The sequence below is a fragment of the Dermacentor albipictus genome, chromosome 7 (assembly GCF_038994185.2).
Source record: "Dermacentor albipictus isolate Rhodes 1998 colony chromosome 7, USDA_Dalb.pri_finalv2, whole genome shotgun sequence".
In the NCBI taxonomy this organism is placed as follows: Eukaryota; Metazoa; Arthropoda; class Arachnida; order Ixodida; family Ixodidae; genus Dermacentor; species Dermacentor albipictus.
This window is the reverse complement of record NC_091827.1, coordinates 9,474,196-9,500,178: the sequence shown is the minus strand read 5'-3', so window position 1 is coordinate 9,500,178 and position 25,983 is coordinate 9,474,196. Positions and strand designations below refer to the sequence as shown.

The following is a 25,983-nucleotide window of genomic DNA, read 5'->3' as shown; positions in this document are numbered from 1 at the left end:
TTCAATTAAAAATCAGCAGATGCATAGCAAAATCTGAAGCTAGATCGGCATTTATGTTGCATTTATGTTTTTGTGCTGAGTCATTATTTCATGCTGTGTGAAAGGACCATAACAATTCACCCAGCTTTGATATATATTCACACTTTTATTGGAAATATGGCCATGTAGTAGTGAGAAAAGATGCATGTGACGTGCTCACACTTACTTATCAGTGCTGATAATCTGACATGCAGTTATCAGCAATGTGAAAAACGGAGTGCTGATGATTGTTAACTGAAGCGTCAATGCATTTCGCCATAGATATTGGAGACATACTTATCAAAGCTGGTGTTAAGCACAGGAGTTCTGCTAAATACATATGACTTTATTACTGTTTTGTTTCAATCCTACAATAGGAACAGGTGCCTTAAAATGATTAATGACTTAGTTAGGGCCGAATCAAAGGCTGAATCAAAGAGGACACTATTCGAGTAGTTCAGAAGTTTCGAATATTTGCATATCCCGGCATAGTTAATTGTGAAATTTTGTCAATTAGCAAAAATCACTCTGAAATCTGTAGATCTGCAATCAGATCGTAGTCTTGACGTGTAAGGCCCCAGAAATCAATCATTAATGTGATATGATATGGTTTATGGTACAGAGCAGTGCAGCTCCTGTATGATAATGCTTGTGAGAGATCTCTGGAGGGAGACTTCCAAGTCTTCGTGGTGGACACTTCTTTTATTTATTTATTTATTTATTTATTTATTTATTTATTTATTTATTTATTTATTTATTTATTTATTTATTTATTTATTTATTTATTTATTTATTTATTTATTTATTGAGTACCCCAAGTGCCTGTTAGGGCATTACATAGGGGGGGTCAAAAAGGTCAGGTGTAAGTGCAATGTGTACAATGCAAATAATATAGGAAGACATTAGGAACAATAAAAAAAAAAAAATTATCTGTACATCGAACAGACAGAAACAAAAAAATAAAGAAAGGAGAAACGGAGTTTATACAATATTTGGTAGCATGAAAAATGCATAAGACCTAAAAAGCGATGCATACGACCAGTACCCATCAGAACAAAAGTTTAAAGATACAATCGAATGATGATTTCTTTGTCATCCATAGGGCATAGGTTGCTGCCAGAGAGCATTCAAGAACTGGCAAAATGAGGGCCCTGCTGCTGAAGCAGATCAACTTGCAGACCGCCCTTCTGCGGTCCTCACTGTGCCCCCTGTACCAGAACAGCTGCTGTTATGCCTCCAGCCCTGCCCCAGACATCAAACCCATCAAGAAGATACTTGTGGCAAACAGAGGTGAGGATTAACATAGAGTATTCCCTTCAGGCACCAATTAGTTTTCGACATCGAAAATTTAGTTTCACTGCATTTTTTGCATCTTCAGAATTATGAAACATGTACAGCTTCAAAACTTTCCATTCTTCAGTGAGTTTTGTCAAGATTACAGAATGTGGACTCCATGTACATTCTCACTTAGAAATGTGTGATATGAGGACATCAGATATTTAATGTCTAGCATAATCATAAAGCACCCATCCAGCCACCTGAAATATATGCTGGATGTGAAACATTGTGGGTAACAATGAAATAAGTGAACCTGTCGCACGATAACATAGTGATGCCGAGAGCAAACATGCAGATGTCTGCCTTCCAACTCATTTTGTTAAAACAACTTACACACAATATTCAGTCTTGTAGCACTGGTCCAATTAGAATTGTTTCATTTGGGTTACATTTGAAGTATAATTATTTTCATCAGTGCTTTTGCTTTTCATGCGCTGTCTTGGTGCACACACTTGTGCACACACAGTGCCTGAAGGGGGTGTAGTGATTTGGACAAGTTGAAAAATTGCTTGCGATGGCATGTACTCGGTGCACTTTGGAGGCATAAGAAAAATGCACATGAATAACATGAAAACGTAGAATTCTGAACCAGTGTGACAATCACTTTCTTTCTCAATTTGCGCCAAAAAGTGTGAGTGCCTGAAATCATATTTGTGTGTTTCAATATGTGTGTTTACTCTCAGATTTCACTTACCAATGTGTCTGTTAGCCTCGCTGCCTACGCGCTAAGCAATCAAGAGGCTACATGGAGTGATAATTTGCTCTATCAAGCTTCTGTGCTTTGTTTTTTTTTTGTTTTTGTATTCTAACAATTTAGTTAAGCCATAAGAATTGTGTCATTGCTGATGTTCTTAAAGCTCTGCTTCAAAGCAATTTCTCTCTTTTTTTTTAACAAAGAACAAAAAAAAGGAAAATACTGTGAATACACCCCACATGTTTCTAAGTTTTATTTTGAGATGTATTAAAACTTTGATGAAAACTAACACTTTCCTCACTCTAGACATAAACTTACGTAATTGCACTGTTTTGCATAATCACATGCATGAGAAAATGTGCCAGCATTAGGCACAGTGGGAGAGAAAAAAGGAAGAGCACTGGGGAGTGAGTACATGTTCTTGGCCTGGCTTGTTTTGCTTTTCGTAGGTGAGATTGCCATCCGTGTCTTCAGGGCCTGCTATGAGCTCGGCATCAGATCGGTTGCCATCTACTCGGAGCAGGACAAGATGCACATGCATAGGCAGAAGGCAGATGAGGCTTACCTCATTGGAAAGGGTCTCGCCCCTGTCGAGGCTTACCTCAACATTCCCGAAATTGTCAGGATCGCTCAGGTAACAAGTGCCTTGTGTTTTCGCGACAGCTGTGTTCTTGTAGTGGTAGCTGGTAGAGTTAAATGTGTTTTTCTTGGTGGTAATAAGGGCGCATGTTTTGTTTTTTTAATTTCACTGCACAGCTTGAGTGCTCATTGTTATTCAGCTTGTATCCTAGTACAAAACTTGATGTGCATTATTTTGGATCACCAATAGAGTGCTGACCTGGCTGCTTGGTGCACACCCAGCTAACGAAAGCAATGGGTCTTACAACATTACTGAAAGTAGACGAAAGACACAAGCACTTGCTCGTCTTCTGTTCTATAAGGGGTGTGTTTCTTATTACCTGAGTACTTTTAAATCTGCCACGCGGGGTAAAATGTTATAGCTGTGACTGTCAAAACCTGCACAGAGAAAATGGTTATGAAAGCGGCAGTGCTCTTATTTGTCTGCCTCATGTGGCCACTGCTAACTCAATTCAAGACAGTGTGCAACATCTGTACTTAAAATTAATTTTGGTTGATATTGGCACATAGTAGTGATGCTGAAGAACACAATAGCAAAGCTGTGCCCACAAAAGCAAGTGACACTCAAAGCACAGTGATAGCAGCAAACACAGTTGATGATCGTCGAAATCTGATCAGCGGGTCAAGCACCTCGACTTCTATACAGCACACGTTGGAGGTTCCAGTGTTATCATTGGTGCCTGCATGGTTTTTAGAAACTACTACATGATTTGTGTAGTGCATGCATTCTAATTATACAAGGTTTGGTGAGGATATACACAACAGATAAAATCAACAATAACATTTGCACAAGTTCTAAATCATGCAGGCACGTCTTGCACGGAGTGATAACCAAGTTGTTAGTCGGTGAAATGCAGTCCCTGAGGAAAGGATAAATAAGTACCCGTGTCAATATGCCTGCCTAGGTGGAAGCACTGGCCAGCTATAGCTGCTGGCCAGTACTTTGGATTCACTGGTATTTCTCCATAGGAGTTATCCTTTGGTATCAACTCCGATTTCCCTGTGCCGATACATGTGAAAGGCCATAAATGGTCTCATTACACAGCTCCTGGAACAAAATCTGAATGAAAATTGTTGCATTTAGGAGAGCGCGAGAGAGCACTGAATTCTACCAACTAGGAAACAGGATTTTGGTTTAGGTTCTCAAGTTTCTCTACAAAAGTTGCCAAAAACCAACAAGCTTAAGGAAAACTGCAGCACAATTTATCTGTAACTGTACTAAAAACAGATATTTTAGTTCTGTATACTGTATGTTAGAGCATCTGAAGTGAACAAACTTGATGTATTAATTTACAGATTACGTGACATCGTTACAACGTTTGTGATGTTTTTGCAAAACTTCCAACACACAAATCAGTGGTGTATTACAGAGTTGTGTATTCTAGTACATCAATTTTGTCTGCTTTATAAGTCTCAAGAGATGCAGTTTATAGAATCATGACATCACTTTTTACTGCTGAGTGGTAGTTCTAAGCTTCATGTACTTGTGTCTCTTGAGGTTTTCCAAGTTTGCATGATTTTTATGAAAATATTGAGTGTCTGAAATAAATAAAATGTACTATCTACATTTGGTAGGCTCTAAATTTTTTTTTTAAATCTGACCAAATTTTGTGCCATGATTGCTGTGCAAAACAATTTCTGCATTTAGTTAGGAGCTCCTCAAGCAAAGCTCCCCTTAACACTGAGAGAGTTGTCCAGCAACAATCTGGTCACCATCCTAGAATATTTTTCTTACATTTTCCACCTCTGGGAAATATGTGTTTCAACACACTAAACTTTACGTTTAAGAATCTGTCTTGAAGCATACCTTCAGTGGCTCCCATTCTGTTACTGTGAACGAGTGTCTAAGAACAGTATTTGCGGTCTTTGTTCATTTAATTGCAGGAGAACCAAGTGGATGCCATTCATCCGGGATATGGTTTCCTCTCGGAAAGGTCAGACTTTGCTCAGGCTGTCATCGATGGTGGTATTCGGTTCATCGGTCCTACACCGGATGTCATGGCCAAGATGGGGGACAAGATAGCTGCTCGCCAGTCGGCCATCAGTGCAGGTATGATGGAGGCTTGCTTGTCCGAAGCTGTATGTGGCCTTTTGCACAGGAACTTCGTTATGTGTGGTTGTGCTGCAACGTATTTCGTGCGAGATAATGAAGCACAAGCACAACATAAATGTGCTTTGTCAGGTAGATGAGCCACATGACCTTGGAAGCACTCTTTGTTGCAGGATTAGCCACTAAAGTTTATGGGACGTGGGTTCCATGACAAGTATGAATTTCAGGGCCGTAAGGTGCAGCATTTCTCATGGATCAGTTTGTAGGTCGCAAAGGCTACTGCACACTGAAACTTTGAATTTGTAGCTGTGTGTCCTGCCTTTGTGAAAATTCAGCGCATTCATAACTCTCTTGTCCAACACACCTTTGTTGCCGACTGTGTATTAAGTGCCATAGTAATGCAGTGATAGAGGCATCCTCCTGCTAAGCACAAGGTCATGGGTTCAGCCTCTAAGCCGATGTAGCTGCATTCTAATGAGGGCAGAATGCCAGAGAAAATTTGTGTACTTAGATTTAAGCAAACTTTAAAGTACCCCAGGTGGTCAAAATTAATTTGGAATATCACACCGTGTGTCTTGTGGCCCCACTGTTGCTTTGGAATATTGAACACATTAAATAAATCAATTTAATGAGTGAAAGGCAGCCAATTAATCAATAAAAATATGTTTTGCAGGTCTTTACACTGACCCTGCTTGGCAAATAACCTTGAACTTTAGTTTCATGCTTATCGAGACCACATCATGGCTGTAACAAATGCAAATGAGCATTTCATGCTTTAGTGCTTAATTATTGCAAATGATCTGCTACTAAATGAAAGACAAATGCATGCTGTGAAGCTTAAAATTATCATAATTTCTTAGCCTAATTACCTATGTGCTTCTTTTCTTGTGTACAATATCGCCCTCTAATGTTGATCTTTGTCATTTAAAACTGAATCTAAAAAAATGAATTGTGTATTTTTCAGTGATTCGTGGCATTAACTCAAAATCTTGAACTCTGTTCATGTGAGATACGGTTCTCTGAAACTATAAGTGCTCTCCATCAACATCTCTCAGACGTGCAGGTTGTTCCTGGAACAGACAGGCCTGTAGAAACAACAGAAGAGGCTGTGGAATTTTGCAAGCAACATGGCTTGCCAGTAATCTTCAAGGCTGCCTATGGTGGCGGTGGCCGAGGAATGCGGGTCGTCAAGGAAATGAGTGTTAGTGCCTTTTAATTTGTTGCTGGGATGCATGCTCACTTTTTAATTTAATCTGTCATATTGGTCTCCACCTGACTGACACAAGACTGCTCCTACATTTCTATTTCTTATATATCACCACTGCAGTTTTGTTTTGTCGACAGCCTAGCATAGAGCAGAAAACCAGTCATCTATTAAGAGTTACAGAATGGGTGCCAAGGGGAGGAAAATGTACTCGAGAATGGCAGATAATTAAATGGTATAATGAAATTAAGGAATTTGCATGCACAGTAATATGAGGTTGGCTGACACAAAATAGGGGTAATTGGAGATCTCTGGGAGAGGCCTCTGCCCTGTGATATACGTAAGAGATGATGATGATGGCCTAGCCTCTGAAATAGTGCTGGAGAGCGATCAAGTTTCCATGAAAGGATAACATGTTTGCTTATGAACATTTGCGCTAGCTGCCTGAAACTTGATACAGTATCTGCTTTACTGTAATTGGCGCAAACTGAAACACAACAGCAAAATGTCTGATGCGTTAATTACTCAAAGCCTTGGAGCAGCAGCCCTGTATGTCTAGTTGCTCAAAATTTCTGAAACCTTAGAGCTATGAGCAATAATCACACCACTGTCACCTACATTGACAATGTATAAATGCTGAGATGCATTTTAATTTTTTGCGAATAATTTGTGTCTCAATCTATGACATTAATGCAACTTCAAATCTCTTGAGCATGTAGGTGCTGCTGTCATCAGAACTCAGTCACTGCAGAACCTTTGGATACTTATTAAGCACATCCTCTCAGATGTATAACGGATAGCTTGAGGCAGTCATGCATACCTTATTTTGTTGTTGTTCTTCGACGACAGTGATCAAATAGACTACAGGCTTCTGCAGTCGACTGTAAAAGCTTACGAGACATAGGTTTCATGCCTAAGGCATGGCACTTCTAATTTAATGGATCACTAGGTAGGTAACTGCGAACTGAAACTTTGAATTTCAAGCTATGTTCCGAGGCTTTCCGGGCACTAATATTAGATCACAGCTCTTAGGCGCCCGTTCCTGCAGCGAGCAGCGGCATAACTGAGTGAACGAGCACAGCAAAAGATGAAAGATAGAATGCGGAGCACAAGATGAAAGACACCAGCCGTGAATGACGGAGACCAATGAGAGTGGCCCCTTCAGTGATGTGCCCGCAGGAAACTGGTGTCATGTGGACCAGCCCAATTGCTCAATGCTTACTTGTACCTGGTCTCAGCTAGACTGCTCATTTCATACTATCGTCTGCTCACATTTGTTTGGTTTGCTTGGTTTGGTCTCATTTGCACTTGTTTCGATTTTCATGGTTTGTGATTGCTTTGTGATCTGATTGTATGCGCAACAAAAATTGTGTAGTACTTCCTGGAAGCCACGCGGCACCAGCGATTCACTGGAACCTTCGACGAGTCATGTATAAAAGCCTACGCGTTTGACCCGCAGATCAGATTTTGGACAATTGCCAACTCTGCTACCTGTCTCTCTCAAATTCTTTGCTTCAATATATCACGAAATGAAAACATGTATAGAGCTGCACTCAAATTTCGCATTAGGGAGTATCATAATCGTCGGTGATTTGTTTTTCTTCAAATCTCGTGCCTTTAATCTTTTATATCTGATTGTACATGTGTGGGCAATTTTTTCTGGCTATAAAATCAAAGCTGTGGGGAAAAGCTTCTGAAGATGTATTACTGTGCCCTGTGGGCCAGACGAGTTGGCACCATCTTTAGTTTCTCCTACATCATATAGGTTGTTTTCTTTTCAGAGGTCACCCGAATAAAGTCAGCATTAATATAGTGCACAATTTGCTTGATCTGTTTCTCACAGCCATTCTTTACTGAAGCTTGCTGTATCTGAAGCAAGCAAAGCGATAAACTAGCTGCTATCGCATGACAAGTGAATACCAGAAGCTGTGGACACCATTTTGCGTATGAGCAGTGCGTGAAACATGCGATGGCCCATCATGTGTAAAAACTCGAAAGCACAATCTCTGAAATGTATTGGAATGTTTACACTGACTTGTAAACAAGATGTCCTTTTTCAAATTGCACGCTGTGTTAAATAAAGTGATGTTTTCCAGTTCTCAAGGTAAGAAAGTGTTAACTACAGGGCTATCTGCAGCTACAGTTCCATGCACATGGTGTTGCAAACAGCTTTGTCTACATAGTGAGAAAACGCTTGCAAGTGTAGTTGATCTAAGATGGAATTTCTTTTAACATTCAACTTTCTTTTCGATTTCTCGTGTATGGTGTCTGTGTACACTCTTCGCTCAGGTTGGCCAGTGCATGCTGCTTCTAAACAGATCCCACTTACATCTCATCATAAAGTGCATTTGTTGACTGCTTTTGTAAGGATTGAAGTGTGTTTTTCTCTCTCCTGTTTCTCATAGGAAGTAGAGGAGAATTTCCAGAGAGCCACATCGGAGGCAAAGGCTGCCTTTGGCAATGGTGCCATGTTCATCGAGAGGTTCATTGTCCGTCCACGTCACATAGAGGTTCAGTTGCTGGGTAAGAATTAGAATCTCTTGTGTATACACAAGCCATTTGACAGGTTTGTTTAAGTGCTATTTGATGATGTCCCAGTTCATTTCCTCACTGACATTGCCTCCGCCAGTACTACCTGTTGTTGGACTAGCTCAAGCGAAGTTTTGGTGAGAATGACACATGGTCAGTGTTTGACCAGCATTTGTTATGAGTTCTCTTACAGCTACCATGAAAATCAAAACAACAAAGCAAGTTTTGTGATGCTGTTAAACATTGCAGCAGTAAAAGTGCATAAATTATGTTTTGAATTGATTGTTCATCCGGCCTGTTTATTCTCTGGACATTGTTCTGTAGAAATTTTTCATGCCGTCCAGCTTTAAAAAGAACACGGCTCAATTTGAAGAAGTTCACATAAACTTGTGCTCAATGTTGTTGATGTGCAATTGCAGAGCTTTAGAAAAATCTGGTGCTATTCTGATGAGGATTCAGAAATCAAGCTCATTACTGCTACTATTGTACTATATTACTATACTTGGAGTACACTCAGATATGAAACAACTCTTCAAAACTTATGTGATAAGCATGCCTTGCTCTTTCACCATGCTTACCATCTGACTAAAGCTGTTTAACACTGTTTAGTTGGTCACTGGCCTCTGTAAAGCATGCTTATTCGTAGTACTTCAATTCATCACACATTCTTTTTCAGGTGACAAAGCGGGCAATGTAGTGCACCTCTATGAGCGTGATTGCTCAGTGCAGCGACGGCACCAGAAAGTTGTTGAAATTGCTCCAGCTGCCAACCTTGATCCTAAGGTAGGCATCATTCTGAAGCCTGCTTCAGATTTGAATATTTGAAATAATGCTGTTGGTGTGCCAATGTGGCAGTTGAGCTTCTAAGACCCACAAAATGTGCAACAGGTCATAGTCGAACAGTCTCATGACGGAAATTTGACTTTAACCAGAATCATTAATGTCCAAGAGCTTTTCCCTCATAAGTGAACATTTTGAACTTCATATCTTCTTTAAGTGCCGGCACCATTTGTTTGTTTTATTTTCTGTGACTAAGTCAATGGGCCCATAAACATGCAACATGAAGGAATACACTTTTAGCATACCAAATTGTTATGCTAATTTTATCTAGTCTTGCTTAACAGTTTAGAAGCAGTTGAGACAGAAATCTGAAACATGAAAGGGAGGGAAGGCTGTAATCTAGAGTTGTTTATGGGTGCACCGATTTAATTCACTCTCGCATGCAGGGTGTGCAAAGACAGTGGGCAGTATCAATATCTGAAACATGTCAGCAAGGGTCTAACATGCTTCGTGCATATGCAAATTAAGTACAGCCCAACTCCGTGAAGGACAAGTGCATCTGATAAACACAGGACAAGTGCATCACTCACAACAGAGAACTTATAAATCCTCCAGGAAATATTTAAAAAGTAAACAAGCAATCATGCATGCTTAGCAGCAACGCAGTTTATTTCTTTCCTATACAAGGAAGAGGCAGTTTGGCAGTTTGGCATTTATCATAGCTAAATATAAGAAAGAAAAAGAAAGAAATCTATCACAGAAACCCACCTAAAAAAATTATGCAGATCCCACACACTGTGGGAATCAATGTAAGAAGCTTTCTGTGCTGTTTGCTTTGATTGACGATAATATAGCAGTGATGTTGACAGCGAATGTTTTATTCGTTTAGTCCAGCAAAAGAGTGGCGAGTTGATGTTAAATGTTACCTTGCACGCATCACCACACAGAACATTACAGGGGAAGGTGTTTGCTTGAGGCATTGTTGTGCGCCGTAGTTCATAACCTCTGAGAGGGTTGAGAACTGTCATTGCCTCACATGACGCATCACATCGTGGCAGAAGTATTAAACTTCTATTGGATTACGAGGCTGTAAGTGCCAAAACCACGATCAGACTGGGAGGCATGCCAAAGGGGCGGACTGTGGAATAATTTTGACACTGTGGTGTTCTTTAATGTGTCCCTAAATGTACGTGCATGAGCATTTCTTATTTTGCCTGTGTCGAAATGTGGCTGCCACAGTCAAGATCAAATCCACGACCTTGAGCAATGCCATAGTCGCAAAACTACCACGGTGGGCACAGAAGTGTTCAATTGACATGTGACTGCTTCCATCGTGTCGTCTAGACCCTATGGTGTGCTTTAATGCAGCTTTGCTTCTGCATGCCCTGCGTAAGTTGTCCACTTGACAAATTTGTATGGTATTTATTTTTCAGAAATAGCAGAAACGTACCGTACCTTGAACTGAAATTTATCCTGTTTGCCCGCAACCACTGTCGTGTCTATGAAAGTAGCGTTTCCTTGCCTACTCAGGTCACCTTTTCCATATCCCTCTACACGCCCCTCCCCCCATGTGGGAACTGCGAGTGAAGAGTGGCATGGCTGTTACTCCTGTGTCGCTTCTACCCATTCTCTGCCTCAGCTCCCCCTTCCTCTCTACCATTCTGTCTAGTTTCCCTCTGGACTTGCACATTAGTAGAAAGGTAAGCACTGCAATTTCTGCAATGCTTTTGCGCGAGGTCACGGATAATTACAGCTGTCAAGAGGCTAATGTGGCGACGCCTGGGAAGCTCCAGAGGGTATTGTGCACATTTGACGTGGTGCAAAGGTTGAAACAAGTTTCTCGTGTCGCCTTTCTTTTCTGCCATGCTCCTGTTATGTATACATATGCTCTGAGTCACCCCCCCGATGTGGTGTGCCAGACAGCAGCAACAGCAGTAGTGGAAAAGTCAAAGGAAGAGGCAAAGGAAGCTTCGCTTTAATAATAGCACCTGTTAAGCATTTAGGTAGGCATACTCTTTACAATGCTGCATGATATAGTGGCTTGGCTGACACATGCCTCACCTTGCTTTGTGGTGTAGAAATATTTCACGAGCTTCAGTGTCAGTTTATTTCTGTGCATGAAGATTATCTTAATTTCATCAAACACGAGATAACAGTTGCATCTCCACTGCACCACAAGATGTGCCAATCCTTGCGGACTTGGTGCTCCTATGCGTTGTCCCAATTGTCCTACATAACCCTTGCCCCATAAAAGGGTTATAATGTAGACAATATCGAAACAATGGCAATCTTTTTTATCATGTTTGATAGTACACATACACACTCTTTTGTTAACTCAATGACAAATGCTAATAAGTTTTTTGTAGAAAATTATACATCTACATTTTACCAAAACCAACATGCTTCACGTGTATGTTTTTAACTGTCCTACCCTCCTGTCTCTGTTGTCACACTTCAAAAAACTTTAAACATGAACATCAACCAACTAGCCTGAACCACAATCTTGAAGCATAGAGAGGCAGCATGTGAAAGCCTAAGGCTGCACCTAATTGTTTTTCTAGGTCCGGCAAGCCATGCTTTCAGATGCAGTGCGCCTTGCCAAGCACGTTGGCTATGAGAATGCTGGAACAGTGGAGTTTCTCCTTGACGAGACGGGCCGTCACTATTTCATCGAAGTCAATGCCCGGCTTCAGGTAGAGCACACCATCACTGAAGAAATCACTGGGTGAGGGGCTAGCTTTACCTTTGTTTTCATATCTTGTGGTCATGTTGCTTTCTTTTCAGTAATATTTACTATACTATGATTGGTTTCCATTGTTATCACCAGCATGATTCCCATTTCTAGTGATAGCAGACCTACCTAAGTTGCTACTTCTGCAATGTTGCGCTCTACCATTGTACACATAACCTGTCTGTCATATGTGCATGCCTAGTTCTGTTGTACTCTATGTAGTGGTGTCATTGCTGTCAAGAGGCATGGCTTCATGTCGTGCAGTTCTTGAGACATCTGCCATGCCTCCATATGTAATGTTATGTGAAGGTCCCTTGAAAAGATAATGAATGCAATGTTCTTTCAATTAATTAGTGAATTTGTGGTGGAAGTGCGAGGTACTCAGAATGAATTTAGCTTATGGTAATGGTACCGGTACATTCATCCACACTTCTGTCTGGAGCGTAGAATTTGTGCACTGCAATGCAAAGAAAGCTATATCTGTAAGTTTCTGGCCAGTTTGAGAGAAATGCTTGTGACTAGCAGAAGCCATGAGGGTGCTGAGGTGATGCAGTGTTCAGCCCAGTGCCTTGAACCTAGTATCTGCTTTGTTGTATTACTCTTTGCTCTGAAGGCCAGTGCTCGAGTGCACTAGGCAGAAGTGTGATGACTGTACCTACATAAACTATCACCATGTCATAAACTATCAGATACCATTCAAACAGCATTCTTCGAATTAATGTGACAGATTTGTCCAGAGATTAAAATGAAGTACCGTTGAGTTTAATGTCAGCAGTGAATTACTGCTGCTCTCTTCCTTGCACTGCAGCTCACGTGGTGCATGACTATGTGTGGTTCTGCTTGTGCCCTAGCGTCGACCTGGTACAGTCCCAGATCAAGATTGCCGAGGGACACCTCTTGCCGGACATTGGTCTAGTACAAGAGAACATTGTGCCCAAGGGCTGCGCCATTCAGTGCCGAGTCACAACGGAGGACCCTGCCAAGAACTTTCAGCCTGACACGGGACGCATTGAGGTATAGAAGCTAGTGTTTTTCACACTGCAAGAAAGTACAGCATAGAGAAATGCTAACTGAAACAACAGTGCACTTCGCTGCATGTTTTGAGTACATGCGAGGTCTGTCTGGAAAGTATCTGACCATGCTCCTGGAAAAAAGAATATTTGCCTGGTGTATTTGTCATCCGAATCCCCCTTCTAAGTAGCTTCATCCTGCTTCTGCACTTCGAATCTCGCTGTCCTTTCACTTTTCGAAACAGTCCTCGAAGACCTTCTCGAGAAGTGTTTTTAGGGCAGCTGTCATGTTGCACACAACGTCCTCTTGGGTTCGAAAGCGCATTCCTCACAAGTTGTCATTCCTCACAAGTCGCTACCTAGAGAGCAGGAGAGATTCCTCTGAGCTCTACAAGTCAGTGCATTCCCACATCTGCCCAGAAACCACCTCATAGCCCCTACACAACTCTCTCTCTCTCTCATCTTGTCCACACAGGAGTAAGTCGTAAAGAAATATCATATTACAAATGATGACATACGCTATCATCTGTGTCAGCTAGATGCAACGTGACGCAGCATTTAAGCAATAAATGAGATGAAAGGAGATTAACCAAGGGCCCCATTTTTATTAGTCATAAGAAGCTGACAAACACTGACACCAAGGACAAGGTTGTCCTTTGTGTCAGTGTTTGTTGGCTTCTTATTATATGAGCATTTAAGCAATGGTATATAGACTGTTCTCTTCAGCTACCGATGAATATAGAAAACTGTTTTGTTCATTTTAGCAATCTCTTGCTGCTTTCATAAGTATTATTGCAATTCCACTGTGCATTACAAGAGAACTGCCATGTACCCTTTGGATACCCTTAGCTTAATATAGTTATTGAGAGATTCTGTGGCTGATTTCAACTCACCCTGGTTTATTTTTTTATTTTAACTCTGTGCTCAGGTTTTTCGGAGTGGAGAGGGCTTCGGAATTCGGCTCGACAGTGCATCAGCCTTTGCAGGCGCCATCATTTCACCGTACTATGACTCTCTACTTGTGAAGGTCATTGCTCACGCTCAGAACATGAGGTCTGCATCGGCCAAGATGAACCGTTGCCTGCGAGAGTTTAGAGTTCGGGGTGTCAAGGTGCGTCAGTTGTCATTTTTTCATGGTTTTGTTTTTCTTTATCCAGAGTGATAATTTTACTGCATTGATTGAAATGGTAATTGTTGTGTGGAGTTGTTTCGTACAATAAACAACTTAAATACATAATGCAAGTGCAGGTCATATGCAAGTTTTTACCTCACTTCACAGCAATGCAAACATGCATAGCAGTGAAGCATTTAACAGAGAGCATTTATTTCTGGAGTTTGACTTGCTTTGTGCCAGTAATTGTGCATGATGATAATTGTCATTGTTCTATGCAGCAATTTTTATGTGCTACATGCTTGTTTTATTCCTTTTCTTGTGGCTGTTATTAGGCAGGAATTTGGGCAGAATATACAGCATGTCTATATGAACTCGGCAAGGAGTTAGACATTTTTGTCATAAAACCTGGTGATAACATATAAAATGGGGATTCAACCGAAGTGTTTAAAACTGACACATATTAATATATGTGGGACCAAAATTTAATAGTGCCATGCTGTGTTTCCATGGTACAGCTCTCTTGATGTCAACTTCAGGGCCTCCATTTTTGTGCCAGCAAAACGTGAAAGACCACACTTGTGGATTTCGCATTTCTTTAACAGATTTCACTTGCCTCCTACTGCCTGTTATCTTCTGCAGTAAGAGCAATATTCAATTAATGCTTTGAACAGTCTGGAAAATAATAAAATGAGAAAGAAGAACTCCGATATGAGAGGCCTTGTCGACCCCTCCACCGCTCGGTGTCCTCATTACAACCTCTCTCCTCACTTACTTCATGCAGACAAACATTCCTTTCCTGCTCAACGTGTTCCAAAATGAGCAGTTCCTCAGCTCCAACGTTGACACTTACTTCATCGATGAACACCCTGAGCTCTTCCACTTCATGCCGTCGCAAAACAGGGCTCAAAAGCTCCTCTATTACTTGGGTAATGTCATGGTGAACGGTCCCATGACTCCCCTGGCAACTCCGCTCAAGCCGTCGGACCTCACTCCAGTCATTCCAGAGATCGAGCCAGGTCAGTGCATTGCAGGCAGCAGCTGCAGAACACAAGACGTAGGCTGGGCGAGTTAATCCGGTGACGTGTTTGGAAAAAAGAAAGGGTGCAAAATTTGGACTTGACACAAGCATCCTAGACTAGCCACGGTGGCTCAGTGGGTACGGTTTTGCACTGCAAAGCCAGCCATGGCACTCACATTAGATGGAGGGAGGATGCAAAAATGCTCGGTTACCAAGCACTGAGTGCACATTAAATGCTAATCCCAAATGGTCAAAATTTATCCAGAGCCCTCACTATGCTGATTCTTATAGCCCCTCTGTTGCTTTGGCACTTTTAACCCAATCAGTCAAGTTGTCCTATCAATATTTATGGTGCCACGAAACTAGGCACAAAAGTGCTGTATTGCGCCCCATTTGGTGTGTTCTTTCCAAGTTCTGCACTTTTTCTTTTTTGCAGCTTGTAGAACTGTAGTAGTAGTCTATATATACCACATAGGGGTAACAGTGTGCGCTCCTGTCTTGGAAGTCTACCATGGGAACATGTTGAAAAGTGAAGAAATTGCACCTTAGAGGAGTGAAGATATGTCAGACTAGATTAGCATGTCCCTTTTACAAAACTCTCTCTCTGAATTTGTTCAGTGAGTTAGCACAAGTCAAATCAGTGGCAGAATTGTATACCCCACAAAAAATTAAGTGCAGACATGCATTCTAAGCAAGCACAGACCCTGTGTATGTGTCTGTGTCCCATTAAATTAATTTTGCTCCACAATGCAGCAAACTAGTTTCTTAAAGATTTTTCACCTACATGTTGCAGAGACTCAGTGTCTATTGGCAATAGTTCTGCTGAGCATGATTTCATGGCTTTGATTTCTTGCCACAGTGACTACATTCAGAACCTGAGGTGGTAAAAAAAATATTCAGAGTACTATACTACAAGCATACACTATGACATTACTCATAATCTATGCTGCATTCTTTGGATGTTGAACTCCTAATGAAAATTCCAATGATTAATTAATCGATTCATTTTTGCCAATACTTGTTTGATATTGTGAAGCTTTTGCTTGCAGTGGCATTATGATCGGCTGAAGATGTTCTGTGTAATTTATTAGCATGTTTCTGCCAATAGACATTTTTAGTAATTTTCACTTGTAGTGTCATTGCAACAAGCTGAAAATGTTTCATGTACACAGTATTAACAGCAGATTGGGCAGTGTTGTGACTTATGCAACAGGACTAAGTAACCACAACATAATATTCGAAAGGACAAACTAACTGGAGTATATAGGAACCGTCCTGCTCTATATTAGTTAATTCATCTCTGTGTACATAAGTGAATAAGCAGTTTGCTTCTTTATTTCCATGCCAGAGTTGTAGCTGGTATGCATTTGTTTTAGCATTATGATTTTAGTGGAGTACTGAGACGACACCAAGAGTCAGCGCTGATGGTGACACTTTGTGAAACAGCGCTCAACTGAACTGCGTGGGCATGTCGTTGTATTCCCAAATGCTGTGACAACAATTCAAAATTTCTAATACTTCTTTATAGTAGAATATACTACCATTCCAAGAACAATGGCGCAAAAGAACCTTTCAGCGCATTCTAGTTTGAATATGGTATAACAAAACGTCACTCTTAGTGCTTTTACTTCGTTAGTTCTTTAAAACATCAACATTAATATGTATCTGTACTAGCCAGAACTTTCTACAGTTACACTTTGTGTCAACTTGCAAGAATGCTTAAAAAAAAAAAACACGGAATTCTCCATGGATTTTACCTTTAGTGAATTTAAATCCTTGGCTTGATTGGCAGCTGCTAAAAATCCTTCTAGGGTTGGGCATCAATTAAAAAAAAGGCTCATTATTCAAACTTGTTAATTAATTAGATTATCTTTAAGTAAAGAAAGGACCCAAGATATTTTAGCCAACATTTACCTTTAATATCTCATCATCAGCAAGATCTCACTTTAGCAGTCAAATCAAGCATATCAAGCTCAACATGAAGAAAATCATAATTTCAGCTGTAGTGAAGGTTTTTCACTCATTCTCTTGTCCAGAAGGCTTGCAGTATAGCTTGCATGGGTGGCTTCTATGCAGTGTGGCATGCGGACACCGTCCTATAGTTAGAATATCGTGGCTTGGGCTATAATTGCTTTCCTTACCACCCGTCACAGTTCAGCAGCTATGACATTCTGCTGTAGAGCCAAAGGTCATAAGTTCGACCCCTGGCCATGGCAGCCACAGCTCGATGGGGGTGAAATGCAAATTTGCTTGTGTGCTCTGATTTAGCTGCACATTAAAGAACTCCATGTTGTCAAAATTGATGTGAAGCACTCCACTATGGCTATTCTCATAGCCCCTGTGTTGCTTTGAGACATTAAACCACACAAATCAATCACCTCCCTTATTGTTGAGCAAGCGAAGGAGCAACACCAGTGTTGACACTTGCCTGATTTTGCTCACATGACCTTGACTGATCTTGATTAAAAAAAAAATCATGTTTAAAGCATTAGTCAATTAATTGCACGGTTAATTACAATTAGTCACCCATCCCTGAATCCTCCATAGTGCCATGGTGGTGGTGGTGGTGTAGTGGTGATTATTTGTCTTGTCATGGTGACGTGTCTTTGTCGTGTCTGTCTGGTGGAGGAAGCGAGGATGTCTATGGCGTGTTGCTGTGCATCATTTTGCTTTTCTGATCCTAATCAGTGTTCAATTTTTCTCTCCTTTGCCTTCTCTCAAAAGGCCCTGACAGAGAGGTTTACGTACCTGGTAAAACCCAGCGTTTTTATATATCTTATTTGTCTGAATTGTTGGTTGCTTGCTCCTTTACTCTGCATGCCCACAGTTCTCTGTCACAGTGTCCTGTATGTTTCTAACTTGCTCTGCATGATAGCTGTGTTGATAGTGCATGCATCCGTGCAATTTTGTGTACTACCTTATATGATACTGTTGCTTTGAGATGTTAGCTATCGTAATTGTTCTTGTACGGGACGTCCTGATACAGTCTTTGACTGTGGGACCTCCTCCTAGGAGTATACTAAATACTTGTAATGTGGCCCAACTTCTAATAATAAATTCTGATTCTGATTCTGGTCCACTAACCTTATGCAGGTGAACGTCGGTACAACAAACATGGATATAATGAATTATCGGATATAATAATGCAAATCTAAAATTATAGCAAATATCAATATGTGAAGAATATATGCTTATAGTAAACATCAGATATGACAAAGGTGTCTTTGTGTCGAATGTGACTTCATTATAACAAGTTCGACTGTAGTGTGAAAGAGACAAATGGTGTTAAAACACTGATATATGCCAGAACAGTGAAACTTATCAAGAGCGATTGGTTGGGTGTGTGGTTTTTAATGCATGCAGCATGCCTGGCAGTGAACCAGGGTACAAGATAGAAGTAATAATAAATAAATGTGTTGGAGGACTCACATGAGACTTTATTGGAAAACTAGAGGGGCACAAGTTTTTAATACACTGTGTTTTATACTAAGGGTTTTACCCTGTTCTTCAAATTCTTTTAAAGAAAAAAATTTCTTTTTCTTAATGCAATGACTTTGATTCAAATCAGTTCAGCGTTTGTCTTTAAAAGGGCCCAGAACCAACTTATATTGGACTAAAGAAATGCATTTGAATTGAATGTTTACTGTAAACTACCCCCCATGTAATGCCAAGGGCCTTTAGGGTATGTGAATAAAAAAAAGCCAGACTATTTCAGAAATACTTTGCCAGTAGAAGTTCTTGAGTGCGTTCAGCGGAACGCACTCAAGAACAGACGGGCTTTGTCCTGCGCCATGTTGACCTGACGGATGTAGCCACATCCAGCTTGCACATTCTGAACTGCTGTCAATAACTCATTATGAAGCAAAGTATGCCAAGGCATCTAACCAGGAGTAACCGAGGTGTGGGCACACACTGGCAAACGTGCGTGTGGTCTGACCTTAAGCTTCATGTGGTTTGAGGCTACTTGAGTGTTTAGAACTAGTTGAAATTAGCAAGGCCCAATGGCTATGACACCAATAAGCAGGGTGGCCAAAGTTTAATTGCTACACGAGCAACCACAGTCGAGCATTAGCAGACGATAGTTGGTTTCTTCTGGAAGTATGTAATTATTATCGAAATTCAAAAGCAGATTTTCGCTTACTTCAGCCTGTTTATTAAACTGTCTCAGTAAATATACACAGTAACAGTGGCAAGAAGCGCACTGATCCAGACACCCTTCTTGATTGATGTCAGCTATTGGCCAATAGCAGCTGCATATAGCAAGCTGCTATATTACGAAATAAAGCGTCAAGAAAAGAATAAGGAGCAGGTTTCTGTTAAAAAGAGAGCATTGGAGGCAAAGGTGACTTCGCACTCTGCTTGCGAGATTTATGTGCTGTGCATGTTTGCAAAATTTGGCTGTGATGCTCACAGCAGCATATGTTATCCATGGACTGGGTTTTTTCACCAATCCCAAGGGTCCCTTTAATTAGGGAAGTCAGTGTTGGCCCTGAGTTAACACTCCGTCCTAAAATTTTATGCCAAGCCTTCGCATGTGAACTACAAAAGTGCAGTAAGTCTCGCCTTGTTAGGGTTTGTGAGTACTTAGGCATATTAGTTGTCTCCGTTCATTGCAGATTTGAAACTGAGATGCAATTCAGTTATGTAGAGGCAATTCAAGTGCCTCTACATAACCAGGAAGTTTGAAATAATGAAATTATTGTTTGCCAGTTGCGCAAGTGGCTTTAAGATGCGTTGAAAATTTAGTGGGCCAACAAAAAGTGTTATATTTGTTTGAATTATCATATCTTGCTTGTGAAGCAGTGCACTGACACGGACACAGTGAAGACAAACAGGAAAAGACGACACTCGCTGCACTCGCAACTTGCGAGTGCAGCGAGTGTCGTCTTTTCCTGTTTGTCTTCACTGTGTCCGTGTCAGTGCGCTGCTTCACCAGCAAGGTATGATGATCACTCACCAACTAGCCCAACTTTCCACTTTATTGTTTGAATTAGCCTGCCTGTTGTACTTTGTGAAATTTAGTTATTGCAAGTCTTTGCGAATTGGTTCCAGTGCCCTTGGAATTGTTATTTACTTGTAAAAGCATGCATTATGTAGCTGTGTACAGTATGTACCTTCATTTCAGGATTGGTATTTTCAGTCGATCACTTTCAGCGGATGATGATTGGCTGAGCCTGTGGGCAGAACGACCATCACTCCAGTGAGGTGTTGCACCAGATGCCATATTGCACAAAAAATGAAAGTTTCTCTGAAAGTGACCAGCAGAATATACTCTGCCCCTACAAATTTATTGTAATGTTTTTTTTTAAAGTTTTTTTAAGCCATGCATTAGCCGATTTTATACCTCGGTTCTCTCCACATAGGTTCCAAACCACCGCCGGGTCTGCGTGACTTGCTAATCAAGGAAGGGCCTGAAGCATTTGCCAAGAAAGTACGCCAGCATGATGGTTTACTACTGATGGACACAACATTCCGTGATGCCCACCAGTCGCTTCTGGCCACACGAGTGCGCACAATCGACCTCCTCCATATCAGCCCCTTTGTAGCGCACAGCTTTAACAAACTTTACAGCTTGGAAAATTGGGGCGGTGAGTGCTGCCCCTGTGTCTCTCCACACATAAACCGTGTCAATCAATCAATCAATCAATCAATCAATCAATCAATCAATCAATCAATCAATCAATCAATCAATCAATAGGTCGATTAATGTTTTTTCACCTGTAGAAATCAACACAAGGTGAAAATGGGAGGACCAGTAGAAAAGCTGAGTGTACTTTGGCTTTGAAACCAAGAAACACTTAAATTCCTGCAAGTCACTGCGACATGCTGTAAGCTGAACAGTTTGAAAAGGCACAGATTGTATGAGCATATACACGCAGGACTAGTGCTGCAGCATGTGCTGAAAACTTTGTCTCTAAAGACCAACTTTTTTTTTGGAGGTAAACAAACACTCACCACTGGAAACAAGAAGAAGAAATACATGCCCCCTCGCCAGACAATATTTCGCTAAACCCTGGATATAAGACCCGCTTTTATAAGTGCTGCCCCTGTCAAATGCTCGTAGACTAGCGTGCCGCGCATTGCCTTTAATTCACAATGCCACACCTGCTGCTTAGATTAGAGAAGACCAGCCAGCATGTGCTGCCATGCGGTGGTTAAGAGTTCCCAAGCAAAATGGCCTCTTAGATGGCTGGCACATTCCCAAGCCTCACACTAGCCACTGCATCATTTTGTTGAAGGTAACGGAAAGGTGTAGTTGGACTAGCGGGTGCCAATCTGGAAGGCTGTACTGTACCTCATCCTCTTCTATTCATTGTCTGCTTGGTGCTCAGCAAAGTGCTTCAAGGTGGAGTTTGTAAACTAGCAGTAAGCTAAAAGCTTAAGTCCCTTTCATGCTTGAAAGATATAGATGCATTTATCACTGCATGGTAAAAAAAAGAAAGACATGGTAAAAAAAAATGGTACCCTGCATTGGACATACCCAGTGCCAAGGATGTCTGTTCAGGCAAATACCCAGCAGCCCAAGTTGTGCGCGTACATCTACAAATATATAAAAAAGGATGACGAACACTCAACCCTGGCAAGCAAGAAAGCTTCACTTTAATACTAGTAGCTTATAAGGTTATGGGCAACTAATAGCTTATTAGCCTAATAAGTTATGATAGGGAGAAACAAATAATCAAATCAAATTTATTTGGACATACAACAGTTTTCTACTTGCTTTTTGGCAACCATTAGCCCTGTACTGCAAAACATTGGCCTTTTCAAATATGGACCCATTGGGAGCCATTGTCCTGAACAGGTCCAACAAATTTGTACATACTGAATTCTTTAAGCTTATACTCATATGCACAAACATACAGTGTCAATTCACTTCATTGACTTGCCCATTGTTTATATTCAGTCATATTCCTGTTTTAAAATGACATCAACCGAAACAAAAGTAGTATAAGCATGGCAGTCACTGAATAGAACATTGTGCAGGATCCTATAACGGCATTACAAATCTAGCACATGCAAACCCACCTGGAATTAAAGATACACTAAAATAAATGCCAATAAGTGGTCAATTTATAAGGACTTAAGTTGAAAATGGGGAAAGGTAGAAGCATGAGGCCTGCCTGGCTATATGGAATGAAAAGCTCAACTTCATTAAGGTAACCACAACACAAGTGTGTTGCACTTGTGGTAAAAGTAATGAAAAGCAAAAAGTAGTCAAAAAGGATACAAGCACTGGATATGTGAGCACATTGGTAGAAAAGCAATCCTTGTGTAAAGCATGTAATTAACATTCTTAGAGAGAGTGAGAACCATTTCAGTGATTTCTGTCAATAAGGAAAGGCTTCAATAAGTTTTGCAAATTCTCATATGCATCTTTTAAGGACTTGCATCTAAAATTCCAGTTCAGATACAAATCTTAGGCAATGACCCGCCACGTGTCTTCCTTACTCATTTGTACATTGAGCCTCTGCATGAACGTATGTGGACAAGACAGAAGCAGGATGCAAAAACAAGTAAAAAAAAAGAGTGCTGAAAGCATTGCTGGCCTCTTCTTTTACATATGTTAATTTTGTGCTGTAGCACTTAAGATTCTAACTTGCAAAGGACAGATAAAAGAGTTGAGTGCTGGGCTAGTTGGTATTTTGACTGAGAACCATATTGAAATACAGCACAATGGGACAGCACAACAGAAAGGAAAGTGAACACAGGCGCAAACTGTTTACAAGGATTTATTGCATATGATAGAAAAGGTTGAATTATGGCAACTCTAGGAAACAAAATATTGATTTAGGATCTCAATTTTTTACAAACATTGTTGAAAATGAAGCTAAAGAAAATTGAAGCATGCAGTTTACAAATTGTAACTGCACCAAAAAAGATATCACAGTTCTGTAAATTGCATATGTTAAAGCATCTCAAGCCATCAAACGTGATATATGAATTTACAGCCTACATGAAATTGTTAAAATGTTTACGAAGATTTTGGAAAACTCCTACTCACAGACTATAGTGAGATATATTTGAGAGTGGTGTATAATACCTCAATTTTGTTTCAGATCTATAATTAGGCAGGAGCAATTTGCAGCACTGTGATATAGTTTTTTATTGTTGAGTTAGAATTGTAAACTTGAAAGTTCTTTTAAATTTAACAAGCTTCAAGAATTTTTCTAAAAAGATTTATTGCATAAATTGAAATTGCCTTCCTACAGTTGTTACATTTCAACTTTTCCTTTTATATGCAGCAAACATTTGCAACGTTAGTGGGGTGGTTGCCGAGAAAAAAAAGGGCAGATAATCCAATTTGGAATTTCTTCACTGTAGCTAGTAATTATATGGAGGAACAAGATGTAAATACAGTTCACCAGGACGCAGAAGCAGAATGTAGGCTGTGCTACAGTTTTAATTTCTAAAGTGAGCAGATTATAGGAACTCCTTGTGTACCTTGCATCACTGAGACCTCTCACATTTTGCATCACGTGCATACATTTAAATGCTTAGTAGTTCAGTGGCTATGGTGTTCTGCTGGTGAGCAGGAGGTCGCGGGTTTGGTTCCCCACCGTTTAGGTAGCATTTCGATGGCAGTGAAATGCAAATACTCTCATATATCTAGCTTTAGGGTGCGTGAAAGAACCACAAGTGATCAAAATTGTTCTGAAGCCTTCCACAGTGGCATCTTTAATAGCCACATTGTTGCTTTGGGATGATCGATCCCACAAATCAGTCAGTCAGTGAATTTAATCAGTCGTGTGGTGTACATTTCAGGAGCAACGTTTGACGTCGCCATGCGCTTCCTGCACGAGTGCCCTTGGGAACGGCTGGAGCAGATGCGAGCCCTTATCCCCAACATCCCGTTCCAGATGCTGTTGAGGGGTGCGAATGCTGTAGGCTACACATCATACCCTGACAATGTGGTTTACAAGTAAGTGGCGAGAAAGGCTTTCATGTGGTTGACCTCGAGGGGCAAAAAAACAACAAGAATGCCAAGGAAACTGAGGACACTGTAGCTAACTGTAAAAGGGAAAATGCTAGGTGGGATGTTAGGACTCGTACCAGATTACGTTACAACTTTGAGGGTAAGCACATATTGCTGATGTTCCTGTTGAAGTTAAGAATGGGCATGAGACCAGACATAGAATGTCTGTCTAAAAACCAGCTTCTGCACTGCATCGAATTCTAAAAGCACTCAAACATTGTTTCATTTTATATAAACTGTTGACACCATTAAATGAGCCTCAGGGTGTTTTCTCTCTGGTTGTTTCATTCATTTTTTTACATATGTGCATCATGCATAAATGGCTTAACAGAATGACATGAAACTTTGCTGTGCCTTAGGTTTTGGCCTAACTTAAAGTATGATGTCTTTATTTCACTGCATTTACTGTCAGAGGATACAGCTTGTAATGTACATGTACATGTGACGTGTAACTCTGTATGTACATGGGGCCAGGGTTTGGGAGGTGGCACGCATGGGTGAGGAAGGCAGTCTATTCATTGTCTTTCCCTTCTCCATACCTGTGCTTCCTAGAGTGCCAGAGACATGGCAGAGCAAAATTTATTGACTCGTTACTACTACTGTTTATATGTCTGTTGCTACGACCATTTGCGTATTTGCATAAAGAATCAAAACTATATTTTCCACAAGCAGCACCGACTATGAGAGCAAACATGGCAGAGCTCACATAAATTTTGCCAATAGCGGCCGCATCTGCTTATGATATAATGTAGGAGACATTTAATGGTCTGCTAAATTGAGAGACAGGACTCGAAACTCGTACTGTAGCTGGACCTGGATGGAAACATATTTAGCTATAAAAGGAGTGTGACTCGTGCACAGTACAAGGCTTGTCATACAGCATTCTTTCAGGTTTTGTCAACTGGCGAAGGACTGTGGTATGGACATCTTCCGAGTCTTCGATTCTCTCAACTACCTTCCCAACCTAATTCTTGGCATGGAGGCTGCTGGGAAAGCAGGTAAAGGATAATCTAAACCTTCTCAGCCCATCAAACGTAAATGAGAAAGTTAATCCTTAGAGGATGATTTTACATTAAAGAAACAATTTGCATTCAAATCTCATACCGAAATAGTAAACACAACTTGCTCTGAAACCTAACATTAACTCTCTTTCCGTGCCAGGCCAAGGAGAATCTATCAGGATGATCGATAGCTTTTTTGACATTTTGTGCACCTACTGGCACTTGATGCACTGGAAGTCAATCACCTCAATGAGTGTTTAATGCATTGGTGCCTTGCTTCCATTGCTTCCTTGCTTCCATTGATTAGGTAAATGAATGCAGATGGCACACAACAACTATTGAGAATGCCCATGCAACTAACATATCTTGCCCAGAAAACTTAATTTAAGAGGAACGTTTAGGTCAGGGTCGGCTCCTGTTTCCCTATTAAAATACATGTAAAATACAGAAATACCTTTATGAGAGAACCATAGGATCAATTTTAATGAAATTTTGTTACATTTAATAGAAAAGGTTGAATTATGGCAGCTCTAGGAAATAAAATATTGATTAGGATCTTAAATTTTTTACAAAGATTCTTTAAAATTATTAAGCTAAAAGAATAGAAGCACAATGTTTACAAATCTAACTCTGCACCAAAAACAGATATCGCAGTTAAGTAAACTGCATATGTTAAAGCATCTCAAGCCATCAAATGTGATATGTGAATTTACAGCTTGCATGAAATTGTTAAAATGTTTATGAGGATTTTGCAAAACTCCTACTCACAAATTATAGTGATATACTTAAGAGTGGCGTATAATACATCAACCTTGCTTCAGATGTATAATTAGGCAAGAGCTGTTTGCAGCACTGTGATATAGCTTTATATTGCTGAGTTAAA

At 40.5% G+C, this 25,983-nt stretch overlaps 1 protein-coding gene across 6 annotated transcripts in view; it reads left to right on the top strand.

Annotated features, from left to right (window-relative positions):
- Positions 1-25,983, top strand: part of PCB (Pyruvate carboxylase) — a 49,523-nt gene that overhangs the window by 7,963 nt on the left and 15,577 nt on the right. For 5 of the 6 annotated variants that reach the window (XM_065434962.1, XM_065434964.1, XM_065434966.1 and 2 more), the window contains 14 exons: positions 1,121-1,308; positions 2,500-2,684; positions 4,574-4,739; positions 5,795-5,940; positions 8,349-8,466; positions 9,149-9,255; positions 11,814-11,977; positions 12,835-12,997; positions 13,922-14,104; positions 14,889-15,123; positions 17,850-17,876; positions 20,489-20,713; positions 23,889-24,045; positions 24,991-25,097. In XM_065434962.1, the coding sequence (XP_065291034.1) occupies positions 1,161-1,308; positions 2,500-2,684; positions 4,574-4,739; positions 5,795-5,940; positions 8,349-8,466; positions 9,149-9,255; positions 11,814-11,977; positions 12,835-12,997; positions 13,922-14,104; positions 14,889-15,123; positions 17,850-17,876; positions 20,489-20,713; positions 23,889-24,045; positions 24,991-25,097 (2,131 nt within the window). In that variant the 5' untranslated portion in view covers positions 1,121-1,160. The remainder of the gene's footprint in view (positions 1-1,120; positions 1,309-2,499; positions 2,685-4,573; positions 4,740-5,794; positions 5,941-8,348; positions 8,467-9,148; positions 9,256-11,813; positions 11,978-12,834; positions 12,998-13,921; positions 14,105-14,888; positions 15,124-17,849; positions 17,877-20,488; positions 20,714-23,888; positions 24,046-24,990; positions 25,098-25,983) is intronic. The other variant, XM_065434967.1, reaches the window with a different exon arrangement.